Source organism: Barbatula barbatula, assembly GCF_947034865.1.
Source record: "Barbatula barbatula genome assembly, chromosome: 1".
NCBI lineage: Eukaryota > Metazoa > Chordata > Actinopteri > Cypriniformes > Nemacheilidae > Barbatula > Barbatula barbatula.
The window spans coordinates 18,003,458-18,025,713 of NC_136766.1; the positions used below are offsets into that span (position 1 = coordinate 18,003,458).

General features: G+C 40.4%; 3 protein-coding genes across 7 annotated transcripts; all 3 read right to left on the reverse strand.

The window, feature by feature from the left end:
- Positions 1-831: 831 nt before the first annotated feature.
- esrp2 (epithelial splicing regulatory protein 2) lies at positions 832-16,567 on the reverse strand. 5 transcript variants are annotated; one of them, XM_079457274.1, is made up of 17 exons: positions 16,351-16,534; positions 16,033-16,185; positions 15,460-15,591; positions 10,229-10,342; positions 9,780-9,894; positions 9,437-9,532; positions 9,284-9,338; positions 8,987-9,097; positions 8,727-8,859; positions 8,439-8,481; positions 7,588-7,889; positions 6,962-7,198; positions 6,600-6,798; positions 5,700-5,907; positions 5,410-5,593; positions 3,125-3,226; positions 832-2,372 (listed from the first exon to the last, which is right to left on the reverse strand). In XM_079457274.1, exons 2-16 carry the CDS (start codon positions 16,162-16,164, stop codon positions 3,140-3,142), a joined length of 2,148 nt encoding a protein of 715 aa, XP_079313400.1. In that variant the 5' UTR covers positions 16,165-16,185; positions 16,351-16,534; the 3' UTR covers positions 832-2,372; positions 3,125-3,139. The 5 variants fall into 5 exon arrangements, with proteins under 5 accessions (XP_079313400.1, XP_079313401.1, XP_079313399.1 ...); XM_079457275.1 differs by having other exon boundaries at positions 8,987-9,094; positions 16,351-16,485; XM_079457273.1 differs by lacking the exon at positions 3,125-3,226 and having other exon boundaries at positions 1,040-2,372; positions 8,987-9,094; positions 16,351-16,567.
- A 1,030-nt stretch (positions 16,568-17,597) lies between these two features.
- Positions 17,598-19,869, reverse strand: LOC306905754 (leukotriene B4 receptor 1). The gene has a single exon (XM_079476632.1). The coding sequence runs from the start codon at positions 19,828-19,830 to the stop codon at positions 18,775-18,777; it is 1,056 nt and encodes a 351-aa protein (XP_079332758.1). The 5' UTR covers positions 19,831-19,869; the 3' UTR covers positions 17,598-18,774.
- Positions 19,870-20,031: 162 nt separating this feature from the next.
- LOC306901439 (leukotriene B4 receptor 1) lies at positions 20,032-21,281 on the reverse strand (the record flags this gene model as incomplete). Its single annotated transcript, XM_079469169.1, has 1 exon — positions 20,032-21,281. One exon carries the CDS (start codon positions 21,279-21,281, stop codon positions 20,247-20,249), a length of 1,035 nt encoding a protein of 344 aa, XP_079325295.1. The 3' UTR covers positions 20,032-20,246.
- Between the last annotated feature and the right edge of the window lie 975 nt (positions 21,282-22,256).

A 22,256-nucleotide genomic window follows, 5' to 3' on the forward strand; every position in this document is an offset into this window, starting at 1 on the left:
AATTCAACAAAAACCATAGCTGGTTTAAGTTTAACCGTGTCTGTGAAACCGGGCCTTAGACAAAAGTGGCCCATTTTAGCAGGCCAACATAACATGTATTATATAAAGCTTTAATGCATTGATAAATGCAGAAGAGGCCATTAACCCAACAGCCATGATATAATACAATGAGCTCTCATGAGCTTTACATCAGGGCATTGATTGCATGTCAGGGTTAATTTATACATTATCCTTGCATAACAAAACATAATACACATACAAGCAAACACTTTTCCCAGAGTTAGGTAACAGTCAAGGCTTAAGGCTAGTTCTAGGCTAAAATGAATGAAGATAAGGAGACATCTTTATACATGTCAGTGCCAGTAATGTTTTTATGACATATGTATAAAATTAACTCAAATATCCTCATTTAAGGCCTGGTCCGTGCTTTAGATACGCTTGACTGTGAAACTGGGCATTTAAGAACTAAATGCTGTTTTTCATTTTAATATTTTTGGTTAATATTTTCAAACGTTTCTTATGTCATTACTTGTAAGGAGACAGTAAGATTTTTGTATCCACAGCCACGAGAAAAAACTGAAAGACTTAATCCAGAAAAACAGTGGCAATGTCTTCAAGATGCCCCAAGACAGCTGCAACTGTACCTAGTTCAAAAGCTGCTTTAAATGCAAAGGGACACATCAAATATTGGTTTGATTTAGGTAACTGAAGTTAATTAATAAGTACAATTTATTTATAAAACAGAATTTTTGCAAGAATCCCCACTTTACAGAGTTATACGCAAGTACCTAAAACTTTTCACAGTACGGTAGCTTTGCAAGTAGGTGTCTTGAAAAGTCTTGGACTTTATTGATTAGCTTTCAAATTCACTCAATTGTTCGCTTGTTTCTTTATTCTGCATCCAATTTTATACCATAATTAAGGACATAGAATTGAGAATTTCTTTTAAAACATTTTTAAGTTCTATTTTAAACGCATAATCCTCCCTACCACAAACAGCACAGCTTTCTGTGGCTTTACAAGGAAAATATTATCTCTTAAACAGGATTTGATATGCTTATGTCAGAGCAATATCAATTTATTGGTTGCATATAAGAGTCACATATACACATACATACACATTTCAGAAAACAACAAAAAACTTCCCCCTCTTTCACTTGAGAGGTGTGCCAGTTTGTTCAGCCTGTATTGCACTCGGAGTAATGTAGTCTTGAAAGAAAAAGATTATGATTCAGCCTGATATCAGTAGAAAACAACTGAAGTAGATTGCATTTTCTTGCAAGTCCAAAACAAGGCGAGGCCACGGCATGGTTCAGACTGCACATAATCTCTCATTGGGGAAACAGAATACACACCTCTTCCTATAAAGAACAAGCATGCAGATCACACAAACAACTCATCTTTCTCTTTAAATAAAAAGTTCCCTTTTCGACTGGATTCAACTAAAAATCGATTCATGAAAGTCTATGGAGTACACACTTGGTCTGAGCTCTATTAAATAAAGAAACAGCTCTGAAGGTTGTTTCAGTCCAACAGTGTAGAGGTACATCAGAAAACCCCATCATGCCCTCTTTACCTCCTATGCAGCATTACAGTCTTTATAGCATGTACAGTATCTGGCTTCTTACAATCACACTGCAAGCCAAAACAACCCTTTTATCTGTAACAGCAGTATGAAGTACTGCATTGCGTTTTGGTTACCTAGCACAAGACAAAGACTAAGAAGGCCTAACATTAGTGTACAGCACTGCCCAGTGCTTCAGGAAAGATATTAACACGCATATAATATAAATGCTGGAAGAACTTGCTGACATCTTTGTTCCATAAACTAATGGCTGGCAATGTTTTTCACATACAGTTAGGCCTGAATAAGGATAGAAGATTTCTTGACATCAAAAGACACAACGAACGGAGTAAAGAATGCATGCAATTGCTCTCTATTTCTGTCATACACACACACACACAAGCGCAAACACACACACACACACACGCTCCTGTAAATAAGCAGCAAGGCACGGTTACTCGGATGTTTCACTTGTAAGTATATACAAACATATATACAGCTTTTCTCTGTCAAGTCCCCTCCAAAACTACTGCTTTGCGTCAGAAACAGGGACTGTCTGCAAGCCAAAGACAGGTAATGAGGAAGAAAGGGGGTGAGACAGATCAAGTGCGGTCCTCCCTCTGAAGGTTTAGCGGTCCGTGTTTGGTCACTCGCAACAGATCAGGCGGATGGGGTGACCGGCGAGGGGAAGATTGGAGCGTTCAGCTATGGCCTGTCTCGCCGCCTTCTCGCTGGGGAAAGTCACCAGGGCCTCCCCGCTGCGCTGACCACTCCAATTATACAGCACGAGCACGGAGTCCGCCTGGAGCTACACACACACACACACACGAAAGTTACTACAAAACATGCCACCTGTGGGATGCATTGTCACAGGTTAAGACCCCTCCACATGTTTAGACACAGAAGTGCTAAGTAGACAAAGGATTTGAGTTAATCAGGTATTATTAAAGCATTCCTTCATTAAACATGAACAAACAGAAGTAAGTTTAGTTCAAAAAAATCTATTCATTCATGATTTGAAGAGATTATTCACCTAAACATGAAAATTCTGTCATTTATTCACCCTTACGTCATTCACTACCCGTGTATAACTATTTTTTTGTGGAACACAAAAGATGTTTTGAGAACTGACTGTATGGTTTTGTGTCCACAGTGGAAGTCAATGAGGGCCGGTGGTGTTTAGTTACCATAATTCTTCAAAATATATTTTTTGGTTTGAAAAAACATAAGGGCGAGTAAATAATGGCAGGATTTATATTTCAGGGTGAACTATCCCTTTAAGAAACCCATAAAGAGCAGTCATTGCTTCCCAACAAACACCCCCAAACCAATCATACAACCTAAAAGCAGCATACAGATTATTCAAGCAGATTAGGACTACTTAAACAACCAAAACAAAGAGAAAGTGTGTTAGATTTTTGATGCAAAAAAACAGAGCATTAATGGATTCCACTTCTGATTGGAGGCAACCCCAGACCAGTGGAAGTGAGTGGAGGAGTTAAGAGTTTTAGTCCATGCACAAGCGACAGGTTCAGGTCGGGGGGCATCGTGGGACCTTACCTCAAGGAGCTCCCCCTACAGACACAGCCATTCTTTAGACTGAATCAGACTCCGGCCCTGATCACTCACTCCAACCAAGCTGCTGTAGTCTTCAGGAACATACTACAGCACAATGAGCCACAGTCAGTAATCCACGACTCTCTTTAAAGTGAGAGTTCACCAAAAAATGAAAATTGTGTCATTATTCACCGCCTTTTCATTTCAAACCTGTATGACTTTATTCCTACCACAGAACACAAAAGAAGATATTTTAAAGAATGTTGGTAGCTGAACAGCGCTGGCACCAATTCCCTTCATTGGTTTGGTCTCCAAACAATGGAAGTGAATGGGTACCGCCACTGTTCAGTTAAGAAACATTCTTCAAAATATCTTCTCATTTTGTACAGTGGAAGAAAGAAAGTAATATGGGTTTGAAATGAAAAGAGGGGGACCACATTTTCATTTTAAGTGAACTTTAAACTGAACAGTCAGCACTTTTCTTAGCGGTTCATTCGTCACCGTAAACGGGGTGTAAAATGCATCAATTTAAATATGTTGATAATGGATTTTAGTAAAAAGGTCATTTCATTAATAATACAAATAATTATAATAATAATAATAATAATTGAATCATTATTGAATCAGATTGTAGCACATATTCACACCCCTATTTTGTAGCTTTATTACTAAAGGTGAGACAAAAATGGCATATTCATATACTGGAGAAATTAGAGTTACAAAAAAAAGAATGTGTTATGTTCCCATATAGCGCAACACAAAAGGTGACACCAATATACCCCAAACATATCCATTAAAACAAACAACACATGGAACACACACCACCCAAAATACACTGCACGATAAAGGAATGAATGAAGTACACATTATATAAGGTTGCGCATAGGATATAAAAGCCTGAGTTCACTATAGATAAAGAGAAAGGGGGTTTAGACCACCTGCCAAAAAGAATCACTTCCCCGACACAGAGCCCTGTAGTGTGCATTTTGTCAGAGAGGTTAAAAGCACACTTGGAGGGTGAACTGGGCTCGGATCCATTTCATCAGTTCAGCCACAAGTCAAACCTGAATTCAGCTTCTCACACACGCGCCACCGTGATACGCTTTGTGAACGCATCAGATACACGCACAACTCAGACCTCAGAGGGCCGGGCAGACACACTGCATGCTGAAGACAGTTTCACAAAAATATAAACAATCACAGCTACTGGAAAAATGTCCGGGACTAGATGTGAGAGAAGAAACACACACAGACCCGTGCCCATAACAAAGCATAATTCACGTCCGTCTAACCATCCTTCCATCTTTAAAAACCCTTTTCCCTCCTACACAGTGTACAGTGGGTGTCATACCGTCCTCTGAAGACTCCGCCTACTCAGGTGTCAGCTAATGAGAGGTGGGAAGAGGAGGGACAAAATGATTGAGCAAAATGCTATCCTAGAGAACTACTCTATAAAGTACTGAACCATTCAAACGTCTGAGGTCACACCACAAATCTGTGTTTTTGTAACTTAATATCTAATTAGAAAGTAGTACGATAAGATAAATATGCATAATAAACATGGAAGATCAGTGGTTCCCAAACTTTTTTACCACACACCCCTTTTTTTTATAGAAAAACATGTTTTCGTGCCCCACCAGATCCTCACCACCTACATAAAGAAACATAATTTCCCTGCAAACTCATATAATATTTCTTGAATTCAATTGGATTTGTTTCATTTTAATAGGATTTCATTTGTACATGCAGACAAAGTATGAGCCAGCTCTTAACAGCATGCAATAATATTTAGTTTCCTTATATTTAGTATCCTATTAAAAAGAATGCCTTGTCACACCCCCTCTTAGGGTCCCAACCCTCTGTTTGGGAACCACAGACATGGATGAAGTTTTGCACAAACTGGTGAAGTCAATGCCAGCAAGATTACATGTCATCAAGGCAAAAAAAATCATTACTTGAAATGATGCTGCTGATAATATAATTTGTTAAGAAAAAACTTTGATAATTTAGTGCTGAATAACTCGTGACTTTTGAACAGTTCCATTTATAAGATTAGTCACGAAGCCAAAAAGAGACAAATCATTAACAAACAAGTCGCTAAAAGCCTAAAAAAACATGTATGTGTGTATTCTGAAAGTTGTACTGTAATATCAGAACTGCACTCAACAAAAACAACAAGCACACATGAGCAGACCGATTCCCAGTCAGGAAACTTTAATCCTCGAATTCCTTTTTTTATGTCCCTAGAGAAAAGTTACTAAGGAGTGAATAATGGAATGAAAAGTCACCTGATATCCCTGAAAGAAGCTGAGGATGTCTTTGACCCCGGCATTGTATGGCAGGCCCTGCATTCTCACCAGCGCTCCATGTTGAGGGGACAGGATGGTAGGGGTTGGCTGTCCGGCAACAGCTGCTGCTACTGAACCCGGTGGGGCCGCAAAATAACTCACGGTGGAGGGAGAGACCGGTGGACTTAAATAAAGAAAGGGGAGAAACTTAAGTAAATATATATATATATATATATAAAAAACATGGGACTTTATGTTTACGGACCACACCACATGTGTATTTATTATACCTGGGATAGTAGGCAGTGTAGTTCATATTCATATTCATGTACAGCTGTGGGTGTGGGGTGTAGTAGGCTAAAGTAGGCCCAGGGCTGTGTGTTTGAGGGTGTTGGGGAGTTCTTGGAGTGGCCAGCAGAGGGGGCTGATACAATGCAGCCTCGGTGGGATGCATAGCTGTGGTTGCAGGAAATGCAGCGTAGGCTGGTGGAGAGAGACCTGAGGACAAAACAAAAAGAAAAAGCATTTAGGAAAATACGATATTTTGAGAAATGTCTCCGTGTTGTGTGATGGGGCCAATGTTGTTTGGTCATATACAAGTCTGAAATGACATGAGGATGAGTTGATGCTGAATGAATTTTCATTTTTGGATGAACTATCCCTTTAAATATACTAATAGTTTATAAAGGGTAATGTGGGTATGCAAATCACTCACACTCACACACACACACACAGTTGGCACTGGGACTACTACGGTCTCCTCTGGTGTGGCGTGAGCACATTCGTCCTATTCTCAAGCCAAGGTCAGACAAGCAGATCAAATCACTAAGTAAACAGCCTTTCCTTTAGTGTCGCTACAGTCCTGCTCTGTCTAAATGTCAAAAAGTTGCACCTTTAGATCGGTGACAGAGGTGATCGCGCCGCTTTCCTGCACCGAAATCTGATTTCAAAGAGTCGAGCTAATATAGCATCCGACTAGAACAGTAGAGGCACACAAACACAAACCTGCATCTCTTGAGCAGGACCAGATTACAGCCGCTGGCTCACGCTGAATACGAACTATTAATACCATAGTTCATCTTATCGGTTTCTACAATGACTTAACACAAGTCCCAGGTTTATGGCTCAGAGGGCGTGCATTTGGCTGATAGTAAAGGTTCAGATAGGACAGGGGGTGGAGTCTCTCTTACATGGTAGTTTGCAGGGAGGTGGTGACAGGCCGCTGCGGTTCAGAGTTCCCCCCATCAGTACAAAGCTCATCTCTTCGGTGGAGCACTGGAACACCTCCACATAACGGTCCTTCATCATCTTCTTGTGGCACTTCTGAGCCACCATGAACGCACGGTCAGCCGACCTCATCTGAATGAAGGCATCACCGGATGGACGACCCTAGATGACCCAAAAGTGGTCAGAAATCATTCTGGAAATGTCAGATTTTGAGCATGTATCTGACAGCGATGTCACTAGTTATTTGTAGGATGACTGGTTGACTATTGTGGCCTGTGTCTATTATCGGTCATGATAAAGTTGTGTCCCTCTCGCTCTATATCACCTGCTGGTTAAGGACCATGTGCACTCCATGTGGTTTGATGTCAATGGTGTGTTCCCCCATAAACTCCAGGATCTCTTCGATGGCAGCGGTGTAGGGCAACCCTCTCAGTCTGACGCAGTCTCGTGTGTTGCCAGTGGTGATGTAGGGAGGCGTGGCCAGAACAGGCAAAGACATGATTGGAGCAGGAGGCGGAGGAAGAGTGGAGATCAGTGGAGTGGACATGTAGCGGTTCAGTACCTAGTTTTAAACACACAGAGGAAAACAATGACAACTATTCTGGACAAGAAAAACATTACCCAATCCACCGTAATGGCAGGTAGTTTCTGTTAACACACCCAAGAAAATCTAACCGCATAACACCCTATACATGGCTGGAAGGAAATACTATATTTAGCATTATATTTATTTCATTATAACCGAGGGCAGTGTTACCAGATCTTATAACAAAAAACTATTATGCGCACAGAATTAACTAAATAAAGCTGTGTGTTTTTAAATATTTTACTGACAATGACATGCAACTTCCTTGCTTTATCACTGGGTGCATTTTAAGGGGACCTGTCAACACTGACTGACGCTTAGTATTTTTTTATTTGATTCCTGATTAAATAAGGGTTCATGTATACCTGCTGGACCTCAGCTGCAGTACTGCGGAACAGCTCGATGTATCTCTTGCCCAGGATTTGTTTGTGCTTCTTTAGGGCATTTTGGGCATACTCTTCACATGCAAAGAGAACGAACGCATCCCCCGTGGGACGTCCATCCGGGTACTTTACAAACAGAAGTCCCTCCATCCCGTCCGTCACTGGGCTCTCCGGCCCCAGGAAACCCAGAACATCCTGAGGAGTTGCAGTGAACGGAAGCCCTCGCATACGAATAATCATCTGGTTCTCTTTAGAAAGAAACTGAGCAACCTCATTGGATGTGCCTGTCGAGTAAGAAAATGTTATAGGCATGATTACAGTATAAAGTGACTGCTTTAATCTTCAAGCGAGTACCCGCATGCAAGCAGTGTAACTCTATTTGAGGGCAACAAAAGGTACAGAATGTCAGAACATCCACTCTGGAGGCTTTCAACTACTCTAAAAGCTTTCAGCAGACGCATCAACACACGCAGGTGTAATTATATCTAGGCGAGCTGCTGGTCTTTTACACCTGCTGTGTGTGAGGCTTTTCAGAGGCACCTGACCCATCTTTCTCCCTAAGGGAAGAGCGCTCTTTCTTTTTGGCCTGGACACAGAGGGGGCAGGAGGCACGCAGAGTAGAGTTTCCCTCTCTACCTGACCAACATGAGTCAGCAACATGAAGAGTCTGACAAAGAGTCTTTCATTTTCCCAGCAGGAAAAAAATGAGACACGCATACACACACACACCAGGGAATTGCAGATGGAGATTTACGCTAAAAACACTTGAGAATCTTCTGATCGCATTGTAGTCCTAAACTCATTTTAAATGTCAAGACTTTCAAGTCTCTCACCTCCAGCGATTTTCAAAAATTCCTCTCCTGTGGCTTTATACACCTGAAACGAGAGGTAAACAACGTAAGGGGAAATCGAACTGCACAACCGTCATGACTTTCATTTGTATTAATCATATGGTGTAAATCTTTTTACTGCGATTTACTGTTTTCTGCCAAAATAAATGTTATAGAACATTTTGTGAAATGAACGATTGGTTTTGCATAGACTAGGTGTCCAATGTGGGTGTTGTTACTACATCAATCTCTATTCACATGTGTTTGGATGCTGCGAGGAAATAAACTCACTTCTATGTATCTGCTGCCCATGTGATGTTTATGTCTGTCCAGTGCCATGTCTCTGTGCTCTGAGTTTATGAATCGCACCAGAGCCTCTCCGTTCCTCCGGCCCTGAGCGTTTAGACACAGAGCAACGCCTCCTCTGATACACACAGATATAGAAAAATACATAAGAGAGGTTTTACATTACGCTGTTAATGTGCACTTAAGGGTCTGTCCTGAGCACAATCTCTGTGTCGTCTCAGTGCTACATTGAGCTGTAATCTCACTTGGCAATGTTGAGACCCTTAAAGAACCGGGCGATGTCCTGATCAGAAGACTGCCATGGCAACCCGCGGGCTCTGATGACCGTCTCGCTGTCCACAGCCTCGGATTTACTGCTGAAAACACATGCAGACACACAGGTATCCATCACACATCCTCAGCAGCCCTTACAGTTTTTTACAAGAAATATTCATATGGAATGCCAAATCAACAAGAGACAACCGGGCACCAGCAGCGCTGATGGACCCTCCCTTACAGCGTATAAAAACGGAAGAATCTAAGAAGTAGTATCGAGTACATACCACGCTCCGGATTCAAACTTGTAGTTGACAACCTCATAATCTGAGAATGTGTGATCTACAAAGATTAAAAGTTAAAAGATTAGGGAGATCAAATGTAACATGATGTTTAATCACTGTGTTTAAATGATGAATTTCTCATGCTGTGTAACTCACTGTAAGGTTCAGCCAGGAGGTGCAACAATAGCAGAACCATGTTCTTCACCTCCCTCACTCCTGCCTCCTGATCCACCACTTCGGGAACACACACATCTGAGAACAAGGTCAAGGCACAAACAGCAATACAAACATGGCATACATATATACATACTGAACAGCTGAAGTCCAAACATTTTTATTTTCCTTTAAATCTCATATCAATTGACCGTAGATTCAAAACTTTTAATGCTGATAAAAAAAATGTAGTGGCTCAATATGAATGTTACGCATCAAGAGTTACACTCGAGTATTTAGATCGGTTATATAAAGCACTGTAAAATTAGTTTCAGAGGCAGGATACAGTCCAGCATGGAGGGCAGAGTGAGATCTTTGACAGTGCCTGCGTTGGGGCAGCATTTGTGAAACTCTTTCCTCAAGTCGACAAACGAGTAGAAACACTCCGGCAAGACCAGATTCTACAACACACAGAGGCAAATGAGGGGGATTTGAGAAGGAAAATATGTTCAGGAGGAGCCCGAGGGATGGGCAAGGAACAAGCAAGCGATGAAGAGGGATATAGGACTGAATGGGACAGCATTCCAGTGAAGATTAAAACATGTTTGTGCTCAACAGATGACACCACAACTGACAGCTCATATAAAAACGCCAGAATAGAGAATGGCAGACCAATCTTACTCGAAAGTTGCTGAACATGCAATATTCTTTTCTAATAAATAAAACAAAGTCATTTGTGCATGAGACACTGGAAAAAGAATACCAATAAGGATGAAAGAGTGGTTGTGGATTTACCTTTTTGGAGGCCTCAGGGTGAAGCACCTGTCGGACAACCAGTGGGCCGTCCACACACAGCGTGTATGAGCTTCTGCCCAAAGATTTGAGTTCAGCTGATACAGACTGATGAAACTAAAGAAACAAAGAATACGAACAAATCAACAGTTAAGATTTTATTTCCAGTCCACAGCATCAGATAAACCTACACGAAACAGATCAACTTGTTTGTGTATTTAGATTCTCAAATCAACATCTTTCCAAACACATTGAAAGCTAAAGCTCATAGACTTTCTACCACAATGTCAAGGGCACTATGTATGTTGTAAGGCACGCGTACACAGTGTTTCCTGTGTTTGCGCATGCGTCATCTTGTTATGCAGATTAAGCAGCAGGTCAGACGGGTTTGGTGAAAATACAGGAAGTGAGCCGTGTCCGCTGCCGTTGTCATTTTAGATAAAGCGCGTCACGTAACCAGCAACATCGATGACAAAACAAACACAAAGCTTTACGAACAGCACCTGCACATTCTCAGCTATGGGGCTCCCACACACACCTGCTTTAAGCAAGAAACATTGAGCCTTTAATGATTCCCTTCAGATGTTTAGTAAACGGGTCAATCGATGCATCGGTCAACAACAGAAGCAGTTAACCACCAACTTTACAGTTCTTTTGAGGTCTTCCATGTCTTGTCAACATTGACAGACCTTTCAGATGCCACATACAAGCTCACTCCACAAGAGAGACAAATGCTTAAAACAAACATAGATATACAAAGCAGCTCAAGTCAAGGAAAATTCAATGTCTCTTTAAGTAGCATCTTGTTCATATCTATTATATTTGCAAGGTGTTGTAAATGGAGTTTATAGGTTCACAGTTGCCGAACAACATTGCAGTCCATCATATTAATATTAGAATTAAACTAATGCAATGGCAGTCACGTCCACAAGCATGCACATATCAGCTATTTTACAATAGCTTTGTATAATTTATACAAATAAGTGCCTTTCACAAATATTTTTTTTTAACGATAAACACCAAAGCTACAAGAGACGATTAAATCAGGGAAATATTGTATAATGTGCAAGAAAAGCAATTAGGCTTTAGAAAGAGAGGAAATGTCCCAGATTCTGGATTTCTTTATCCCAGCATCTCTAACACATGGCTATTTAACACTCAAATATTATGAAGAAATCCAACTGATACCGGATCAGAATAGCAGGATCTAAGAGGAGAATAAATCCACTGGAGACTGAAAGGCCTGATATCCGACATGATTATTCATTTAAATTCCAGATTAGTGGATTTATGAAGTGTTATTCTATGTGCCTCATCCTAGCATGCAATGGAAAAAAGATTCTGTATACTTTTATGGTCTACCGGAGTGTTCTTATGGTTTATATTGACGACATAACCCAACTTTGCCTGTCTTCAGAGAAATACAAAACAATTACTTCCTTTTTTAATTTTACAGGCACCTGAGCTGTGAGGTTTTGTTTTATAACCGGCCTTACCTCATCTCAAGGATTCAAATAGTCATTACAGGTTTACCAAAAGTCTTAGAATAGCCCTGTATTGACATAGCACTCTTCTGCAATCAAATGCATTTGTTTAGCACTCTACTGCGTGAGATATTTTTGTGTGTATTGTGTGTAAATTTCGGTTTTCCCTGCACAGCCCCACCTTCCACAAATTAGTTAGCGCATTCAATTCTGCAACACAAACGTTCTGCTAAAACAGAGACACACCCTGGTGACAACACCAAGTGATTGCAAGATAGAAGAACAAACTTTAAGACAGACAGAGTAAAGCACGCTCAGAAGTACTGAGAGGAACATGAAAAGCAATGTTTTGCCGTGTTTCGACTGGGACACGCAAGTTTCAGTTTCACATTCTCCACTGCAATACTGAGAGCAAGATAGAAATTTGATCTTTGGGTTACATGATCAATCGTTCTCCTCTGTTCAGCTTGTTCGCTTAAGTGTGTGTGCGCACACGTGTGTACATAAAGGGCGAATTCCAAATGCCACAGGGCAATGCAGGAATGGAACTCCATACAAAGAGTCGCTCTAAACACTGTGTAACACATTCATTCATTCAAGTCCCTTGATAAAATATTACTTATTATTGTGTCATCTTTTGCGGCATGTCCTCAATATTCACTTTTAATCCAAAACATTTGCTTTAAATCATTCCAAAGATATTTAAAGTGGAGGTAACATGCTGTGCTAGGTAACATGAATGCTAAGCAAAAACAAAGACAAGTTGGACGAATGACGTTGTATTTTGGTACTTGATACACTCCCCCAGTACTCCAACTTGTTTTAGAAAGTTATTTATAATTCTGGATCCCTGTGTCGTCATGAAAAGAAAGCATACCAACTTAAATTAATCTGAATTAAAAATATTACTAAATTTAATTAACATTTAATTTTTTTATATCTTATCAATGATAAACACAAATTTGGTGGCTGTTGTAAGGTATCGTTGCAATTCAAAATAAAGTGCCAAATAGGCAACACGAGACGGAGACAGTAAAGCTCACTTTGAAAAGGGCTGGGTTTCGATTCAGATTAACAAGCTCTAGAATCGAGTCAATGATTATACATTTTATACAAGAAGTCCTATTGATATTTCTAAAAAAGATCAGTAAAAATCAGATTACATGGGTAAATTATAAAATGAGGAGCCACAAACCTGTATATTAAACTTTAAACACACTTAGGTTTATTGAAACAGAACAGTCGCATACCTTGATCAAACAGGATCAGGTTATTTTACATTTAAGATACAGCATAACAACAAAATGTTTGCAAATTTAGCTGTAAAGAGACGCTGCAATCCTATGATCCGCTGCCTTTTATGTGAATGTGATGTTAAATTTGATCGTTAGATTCAATCAGTCTTATTTTGTTTTTCAATTAAAGTTTTATTATAAAGTTTCAGTTAAAGTATGTTTAACATAGGCTAGGCTACTATTTTATTGTTGTATTTCTATGAAATATGGGGGGCACCAAAACTGATCTCGCATACCCCTCGGAGAATGTGCAGTTGCGCCACTGCACCAACATCTGCCATGTTAATAAAGCAATGCATGAACGATATGCTCACTGTTGTAACATCCACCCGTTGTAACAGGAAAAGTGTCATCTAATGGATAGTAGTAGCAATGTTCAGTGCTTGGGGAAATATGAAAGAAAAAAAATCTAATCGACCGCATTTTTTAAAACGATTGAATTGATTTTTCTGCCCTAGGATCCACCCAGATTCAGCAAAGTGGGAGTGTTCCGAGATAAGGTAAGAGGATGTGCCTGCTGCACGTCTCTGATGTTTATGCGTCATTAATCTATACATTTAAAGTAAAGTGTTTTGTACCACATCTAATTCATCTCTATTGATTTCACTGATGAAAAGTTTGTTTCTTTCTGCTCTGAGGCAGAACGAAAGAACGGATGAACGTGTCGCTCATCTTATACATTCTGGTGTTTGTGTGCATTTCCCAGAATCCTCCCTGAGCACTGACAGATTGTGGAGAAATAAAGCACTCGGCTCATCACACACAGGTACTGACATGTATATGCCAGGCTGTGCTGCACTCTAGTAGCTCACAAACACACACACCCTCGGTTACACACCCAAGCTGACTTTCTCTGACAAACACTTCTCACGAACAAAATGAATGCTTCATAAAGTCTTCATAAAATTTCCCTCAGCCAAAGTAACACACAGAGACACGCAGGTGTGTAAGCTTCCCTTTATTCCCACAGCCTTAGCCTCCATACGCAGGTGTAAAGCCAAAGCAATATATCCTGCAAACTCTTTTCCTTATTGTTCCGCTGTTGACACAGTGGCCCTGTACGAAACAGCACAAAGAAACCACAAGCTCTAAAAAAACAGCTTTGACTCAAATCCGTGAGTAAGAAAGGATGAGCCACATTACGTATATCCTCCTAAATGCCTGTTGTTAACTTGTTTTCCAGCCCAGTGTGTGAGACATGACAAGTTCAAATAGAGCTCTGTGTAAATGTGACAGAAAATACTCATTTTAGATTTATTCACAGTCACCAACAAGAATAAAAACAACTTTCTAACTATCTGAAAGCTGGCCGGGACAAATTGATTTCACTAGTTAATATTTACAGAGCCCTTTAGGGATAGGCTACAACCGAATAGTGATAGCATGCAAATATCACTAAGTGAATGCACGAAGTGTGCAATACAACTCAAAATGTTTATTCTAAGAGGGACGCTTTCAATTCACATTTAAGTCTTTTAATTGCACTTTAACATATAAAATGTATTGTAATTGCCAATCATTATAATAAACGCTTCGAGTAGCCACAAAACAATCCCACAACTGAGCTCTACTTCTAAATTCCTTCTGTGGCACAGCAACGATGGTGTGAAACAGTGGGGGGTGGGAAAAGGCTTACAAAGTACAAACAAATCTCTCCACGTCAGGGCTGAGAAACCCGTTTGGCAACAACCGCCCTTTGTCAAAACATACCTGCAGAACTCAGGAGGAACCCGAAACTATCCGTATCCGGCTCGATAATGAGGCTAACACGGATAGCAAACGGGAGAAAAGGAACTGGCTCGATTTTCTCTGCTTGCCCTTATATTTCTATCCCTCGCGCTCGCTCCTGCTGCTGAAATGTGAGGGTATAGGTGCATTCGCAGGTAAACATTCCGTGTTCCAGATGTCTGCTGAAAACATCAGTCCAAAACATGACTAGACCTGCACTCTCCCCTGGAGCAACGTGCTTGTGCCATCCTTACCGCACCCAAACCACACACACATTGATGAGCCCACCAAAACATAACTAAACATTGACGTACTACAATTATATGTGCACTGAAGACCTACACTCGCATGGAAAAACAACTTATTTGGCACGTACATGTATTACACATACTTATTTCTATACGGTTTTACGTCTTTACTGTTTATTTCAACATTTTGTGAAAGCTGCTTTGCAAAAATGCTAATTGTGAAAAGTGCCATAATAATACAGTTGAACTAAACTGCGTCGTGTCTATAATGAACCTTTTAAGTGCAAAAATTGGTTGCGATTTCCTACTTTAAAATAATTGTAAATTTAATAAAGATTGTGTCATGAAAATCATTCTGACCCACTTGCTAGGATGCTGCCTTGATGTTCTTTTTTTGTCATTTCATCAAAGTAGAAAACAAACAGGCCATTCGCATACACATGGGTGGGTGAGTGTAAGGATACAGACGTCTCTCTCACCTGTTGTAGGACGTTCTCCAGCGGTTCTTCGGCCTCACACAGTTCCTCTGCAGTGAGTCTGGTCTCCTCCTTACAATGCTCTGTGAGATCCACATTGTCCGGCTTCACCAGGCGCCGCTGAAGTTTGCCCACCTGTTAACAATATCAACTCTTTCAACCGGCCTCGCAATGTTCCCGTTCCCCACGTGCATATTAACGCTGTGTAGGTAGACAGCCTAAATTCCGGTTTTGGGTCACTTACACGGTGACGGTATCTCGGGCGGTGTGTTTGCGTGTCGGTGTAAATGCAAAGCAGACACGGCAGGGTTACTGACCTACAGGTGATGACATGCACCCAACATGGCACGCTTTCGTCTCTCGGGGCTTTAAACCCGCATAACATTTAAACGAAGAAGCCAAATAAATAAACCAAGCGTTAATCCTGATGTAAGGACAGCTTAGCGCTGTAGAAATGGTTACTTTGATAAAGCGTACCTCGTTGGCTAATGTCAGCTGTCAAGGTGATTTCTAACACTAGAATAGTGTAACCATTACGAGGTCGCTAGCCTCACAACGGGGTCAAAAGGTCCGTACCTTCTTTTCATGTAGATCCACACTTTGCCACACCAAGAGAATTAATTCCCTCTCATCCGACCCCAGTTTACCCCCATTTGCACCAGCTGTTGCCCCAAAGAACACCACCAGAGTATCACTGTGCGAAGCCATCAGGGACCACAAGGGTAAAAACTACAATTAAGAGCAAAGATCAAATAAAACAGTAACACGAGGGTTCACCTTTCTCCAAGAGAAGCAAACAAAAGAAATGGAAATTCAATTGTAGTACACGAGGAAGGACAGAAGAGAACTCCAGGGAGAGAGAGACACGACAGAGAGTGCGGCAGGAGACTCTACCTGTTGCGGTACTTGCGCGTTCTCTATCCAGAGTTACTGGTTTGACTGGAAAAGACGGCAGAAAAAGTCCTGGTTCGTCTCACGCTAACCCCATAACAAACCCTGAAGGCTTTTCTCGCTGTCTCTCTTTTTTTCTCGGTTACCTGCCTTTGGTTCGTCCTCCCTGTTTGGAGTCAATCTCCCCACGGAGCGCCCCGATTGGCCGGTTTGTAAAGGTGAGGGCGGGGCGTATTGCTGCAAGCGCCTATGTAATAGGCGCTGATTGGTCTGTTGTGCGATAGGAAGTCATAGAAAGATAAGACTTCATTTTGTCCTGGTAAACTGCAGATTACCTATATAGGTCCTCTTTCCGGTTTCATGTGTTATTGCCTTCTGACTTTATTTCGTTTTCTATTTTTCTTTCTTTTTTGATAAAAACTGGGTTAAAGGGACAGTTCGCCGAAAAGGGAATATTCTGTCTACATCGGCTCACCCTCAAGTTGTTCCAAATCTGTGAAAAAGATATGCAGAGAAAGATATTTGGAAGAATGCTCGTGACCGAAAAATTGCTTTATACATATGTTCTGTTGGACACAAAAGAATATATTTTGAAGAATGTAGGAACGCATACAGTTCTGGGGCATTTTTGACTACCATTTACATTTTTCCTACTATGATAGCCATGAACTGTTTGGATACAAACATTCCTCCAAATAACTTCCTCTGTGTTCATCAGAGTAACAAAGACATTTCAAGGATGAGTAAATAATGACAGACGTTTTACTTTTGGGCGAAAGCTGTCCCTTTAATGTTTTATATGTCTAAATCTTATTATGTGTTATACGATTATATTTGAAGTTATATTATAGAAAAGAAAATAAATTCTAACAAACAGCAACTGTATCTGTTTGTCTACAATTCAGTCAGATGAAGAGCCAGACAGAGACTGTTTTTCATTGTGTGCCAAACCTAAGTAAAAATTCAATGTCCAATGCAAAATGTAGGATGTTTTCGCTGTTTTCACCTTGACCGTTGGTCATTAATGGATTGTTTAGGACATAACGTTTGTGTTGTAAAAGAGAGACCAACCACAGGTCTCAACATGAGCATGTCATTCATAATCTAACACAACCACAGCTGCAGTCTTTTTCTTGCCCCTTAGCACATGCTTACAAACAGACTTCCTTGAGAAAGTGGAAACAAGAAACAGACAGGCCTTCTATACATTTTTTTGTATGCCACCATTCGTAGCTTTTCCTTTCTACTAAAATACAAATTTGTTTGTAACTGGTAAGTGATAAACAAAGATTTTCAGAATGCTGTAAAAAATTCAGTTATCTACTGCTTTACTTTCTGCAAGAACTCAAAAGATTGTAAACTGTTACAAAGAAAGTTTTAATGCATATGAAATGTATATTGAAGTGCCTGGGAACATAGATTGGGTATTTGAGACTCATTAATAGAGTGCCATAAGGTAGAGCAGAAGTAAATAGGGATGTAACAATATAAAATCTCACAGTACGATAATACCTCGGTATAAAGTCCACGGCACAATATTTATTGCGAGATTTAAAATGACAAATGATGATGTGTAAACGTGCCATAAGCATCCTCTTTCCTTTATCCTCAAATCTTTACTTTTGCTTAGAGTTATGAGTTAAAGTATGAGATGGGTCAAATGACCTAAAAATTCCTTTTATAAAATAAAATAATTGCACCAGACGGACCTTGCCGAAGGCCCGGAAGACCTATCATTTCATACACTCATGTGACCACGATAATATTGAGAAAAATTTTCTATTGCGATAACACGATATCGATCATATTTTTACATGTAAATTAAACATTTAAACCAAAACTTTATCAGATATGGATACAAGCATAAATCTACACAATTGTGTGAACTGTTTGAGCAAATGTTTGAGTCACTTATTAAAAAAAGAGTCATACAAGATGGACTCCTCCTCTGTATTAAACTTTGTTCCTTTTGATGCCCATTTCCTCTTTTCACACACTTACAAGAGTCACAAACACACACACACATGTTGCAATATGAGGAATTGGGATATGCTGAAATCAGTGAAGCACTCCAAATAAAAAACTTAATTAAGGAAATTTCTTGTGGTTCAGCTAAACATGTACAGAAAGAAATCACAGTTTAAGCCTAACCAGACAGAAAAGACAAATAAAAAACTAAGTCATTGTAAAGAATGAGGTTCTAATTTATGTAACAATATCTCAGTTAAAATTAAAATAAGAAATGTATGAGAATTTTTACTTGAGACACATGTTTCTCATGAAGAAGAGTACAAAACACAAACAAACATTTTAATTTATGTCAATTGGAATACAATTCTTAAACACAATTTCAATACAGTAATTGTTTGATAAAAAGTTATATGCACTTCCTTTTGTTTGAGGGTAACTGCTTATTGTTAATTGATGTTACAAATCTTCCATAGTCACATCTACAGGCAGTTTTGTCTCTGTGAGACACTGTGAGGTGCTGGTGTGTGAACTTTGTCTCTTAGAAACAAATGATAACTCTTTATTCCTTTCACCTGAGGCTGTACTGGATAGATGCTGGAACAACTTCTGAATTCCAGTTTCCCGGAGAGAACTGCGGAAGGTACGCGCAGCAAACACGTAAACCATCGGGTTGACGGAGCTACTGATGAACACCAGAGCTCCTGTTATTAAGCTCATTGTCATACGGGTGTCCTCCAAGTCATTTGACACTTGAGGATATGAAGACTTGACAGCGAGTGCAATGAGGGAAAGAAAGTTTGTCACATGATGTGGGATCCAGCAGATTCCAAACATCACCACTATGCTGCAGATTAGAACCGTGGATTTACGCTTGGACTTGAAGTTCATGAGCGCTATGCGACTGAAGAGGCAGCCGTAACAGACCACTAACGTGGTAAAAGGAATGACGAAGCCTATAAGAGTTTCTAAAGTGAGCAACACAGCCTCCTGCGTATCAGATGTGTACTGCCTAAATGTACACTGAACTGGTTCTGGTGGACGACCCAAAGTATGAGTTACAATAACAGGAATGCTCAAGGCAAACGAAGCTAGCCACAACGCAAGTAGTAGCTTATTCAGTGCTTGTTTCTTTCTCCAGCCAGCTGAGGCGAAAGGGTACCTGACAGCCAGAAAACGTTCCACACTCATGATGGTGATGAGAAAGACGCTGCTGTACATGCAGGCATAGATGATGTACACCATGACTTTGCAGGCAGCTTCTCCGAACACCCAGGAATGAGCCAGTGAGTAGACCCAGAGAGGCAGAGTGATCAACACCAGAAGATCTGCGGCTGCTAGATGAAGGATGAGCACGACCGTGTGCGAGCGCTGCTTCACATGCTTCAGGATGGTCCAAACCACCAATAGGTTCCCGGGTGTGCCCACCAAGAAACACAGACCCAGGATCACACAGGCCCCCACCAGGCCTACCTCAGTCTCCATGTCTTCTTGAAGATAATCCGTATCGTTCATGTTTTGCTCTCAGCACCACTTCAGTCAGCTGGATTTTTAACTGCCCAGCTACAAAAGAAGTATACCTCAGCAAAAACTCACTTCCCTTTTGTGAAAAACCCCCCCCAGAAACGGAGCTCCAAAACCCAGACAAGAAAAGCAGAGAGATACTTAAAATATGTATGGGAGGAGCAATAATGTACCACAGTCATTTGTCCTTTAAAATTGTTTTATTGTGATCGTATATCTAGAAAGATGACTTTTTTATATTTCACAGTGATATGCTCTTAAATTAGTCTCGCTCAAAGACTATCAAACAAAGATTCTAGATTTTCACAGAAGTTACAGTTACACATAAGCATTGGATAAATACAGTACTGAGACAGTTAAACAAGTTGTGAAATAGCCAAAAAACTCTTGTGTCTCACAACAACAACTCATATATCTCTGAGCTCGTTTTGTTCATCACCATTCGGATCTTCCACATTCTTGTTCTGCTGCAGTTCAGAATCCTGTATAACATCACCTTTTGCTTGGTGAGTCTGTGATGCTAAGTCTTGAAAAAATCTCACTATCCCTGACTTCCTTAGACTTCCATTAAAGTTTTTGGAAGCAAATGCATACAGCACAGGGTTCACTGAGCTGCTAATAAAAGCCAGAGCTCCGGAAATGAATCCGGCAACATTTATGATATACGACAGTTCATCTGATTGCCCAATAAGAAGAAGTACTGCCCCTATGATGTTGAGAATATGATACGGTAACCAACACAAAATAAAAGCAACTACAACTCCACCAATGAGGAAGAGCGATTTCGGTTTAATCTTGAAACGCACGGTTTGGAGCACTTTGGCAACCTGGCAGTAGCAGATTGCAAGGATGGAAAAAGGAATAATAAATCCCAGCAGAGTCTCCAAACACATACAGGACACTTCTAAAGATACAGACTTATACTCACGGTACAAGCAGTGCTTCCCTTCATCATCATCAACATTGACATATTGAGATAGGATAGCTGGAATTCCCAAAATGAATGACAGAATCCAGGTCACGGAAAGTATTTTGGATATGGATGTCCTGTTTTGCCAGTACAACATCTTTAAGGGGTACCTGACAGCCAGAAAGCGTTCCACACTCATGATGGTGATGAGAAAGACGCTGCTGTACATGCAGGTATTGATGATGTACACCATGACTTTGCAGGCAGCTTCTCCGAACACCCAGGAATGAGCCAGTGAGTAGACCCAGAGAGGCAGAGTGATCAACACCAGAAGATCTGCGGCTGCTAGATGAAGGATGAGCACGACCGTGTGCGAGCGCTGCTTCACATGCTTCAGGATGGTCCAAACCACCAGCAGGTTCCCGGGTGTGCCCACCAAGAAACACAGACCCAGGATCACACAAGCTATAGTGTTCTCTGTAGTTGGCAAGTTGGCCGGTATTGTATCATTAGCACTGTAAAGAGAAGACATGTTTGTGTTTGTCTGGTTTCAATTTATCAGACATCAGAGTGAAACTCTCTGGCTTCAAGTTCCTTATGATTTAGCTTACAAGGCAAGTCAGCTGCCCATATTATTCATACAACAGAGCAGTTACTGATAAAAACACATCATAGGCCTCTTCTGGAAATAGTGTCATCATTTCTGACATGTGTGATGCAACAGTTTATTCGTTTGAAATCGTTTTAGTATGTCGTATGAAGAAGCAAGCTGTGAGAACTATTTGAAAAGAAAGAAAAAAAGAATGAAAGAAAGCCTGAAATGCAGTTTTATATCTGTTATTTTATTTTAGTTAAAGCGTGCGTTCTGTCATTTTCTATCTCTCATCTGAAATACATCTGAGATAAAAACAACAACAAATAAAACCGTATTATAAGCGGGAAAGTTTACTCCTGACTTCTCAATTCTTGAAAATGACCATATGTTACCACTTTTCATTTTTAACAATACAACGGGTTGTCTCGGTTTAATGGGCAATTATTCCCTACGTATGTAATGTCTATTTGATAACCATTTTATTCAAATGAAAGGCTCCTCTTAAATGTTCTTTGTGGCACATCTGTAAATGCAATGAGACCGATTAGCTCAGTCGGAAACAGATTAATGTGACAGTAGCGCCATCTTCTGGTCACAATTCATAACATACAGAGTTGGCCAGGTAATTAACATCTTGACTGCTATACAGGCTACATTATTTTCTATCTGTTACAACTGTACTAATTTGCTTGTCTCTGAAATTCTTCATGTAAAGTTAAAAATTCCAGTGAGTGCCTGACCATCTTCCCCGTTGTGTACACTTTAGAGTTGAGCATTGGCGGTTGCACATATTTTGGAGACCAAATTAAATTTATGAATGGATCTGGCAAAGAAATGTACTCACTGTTTCATGCCTCATTTTAAGACAGGGTCGTAAAGCTGTCAGAATTCATGTGACAGATTGAGATTACA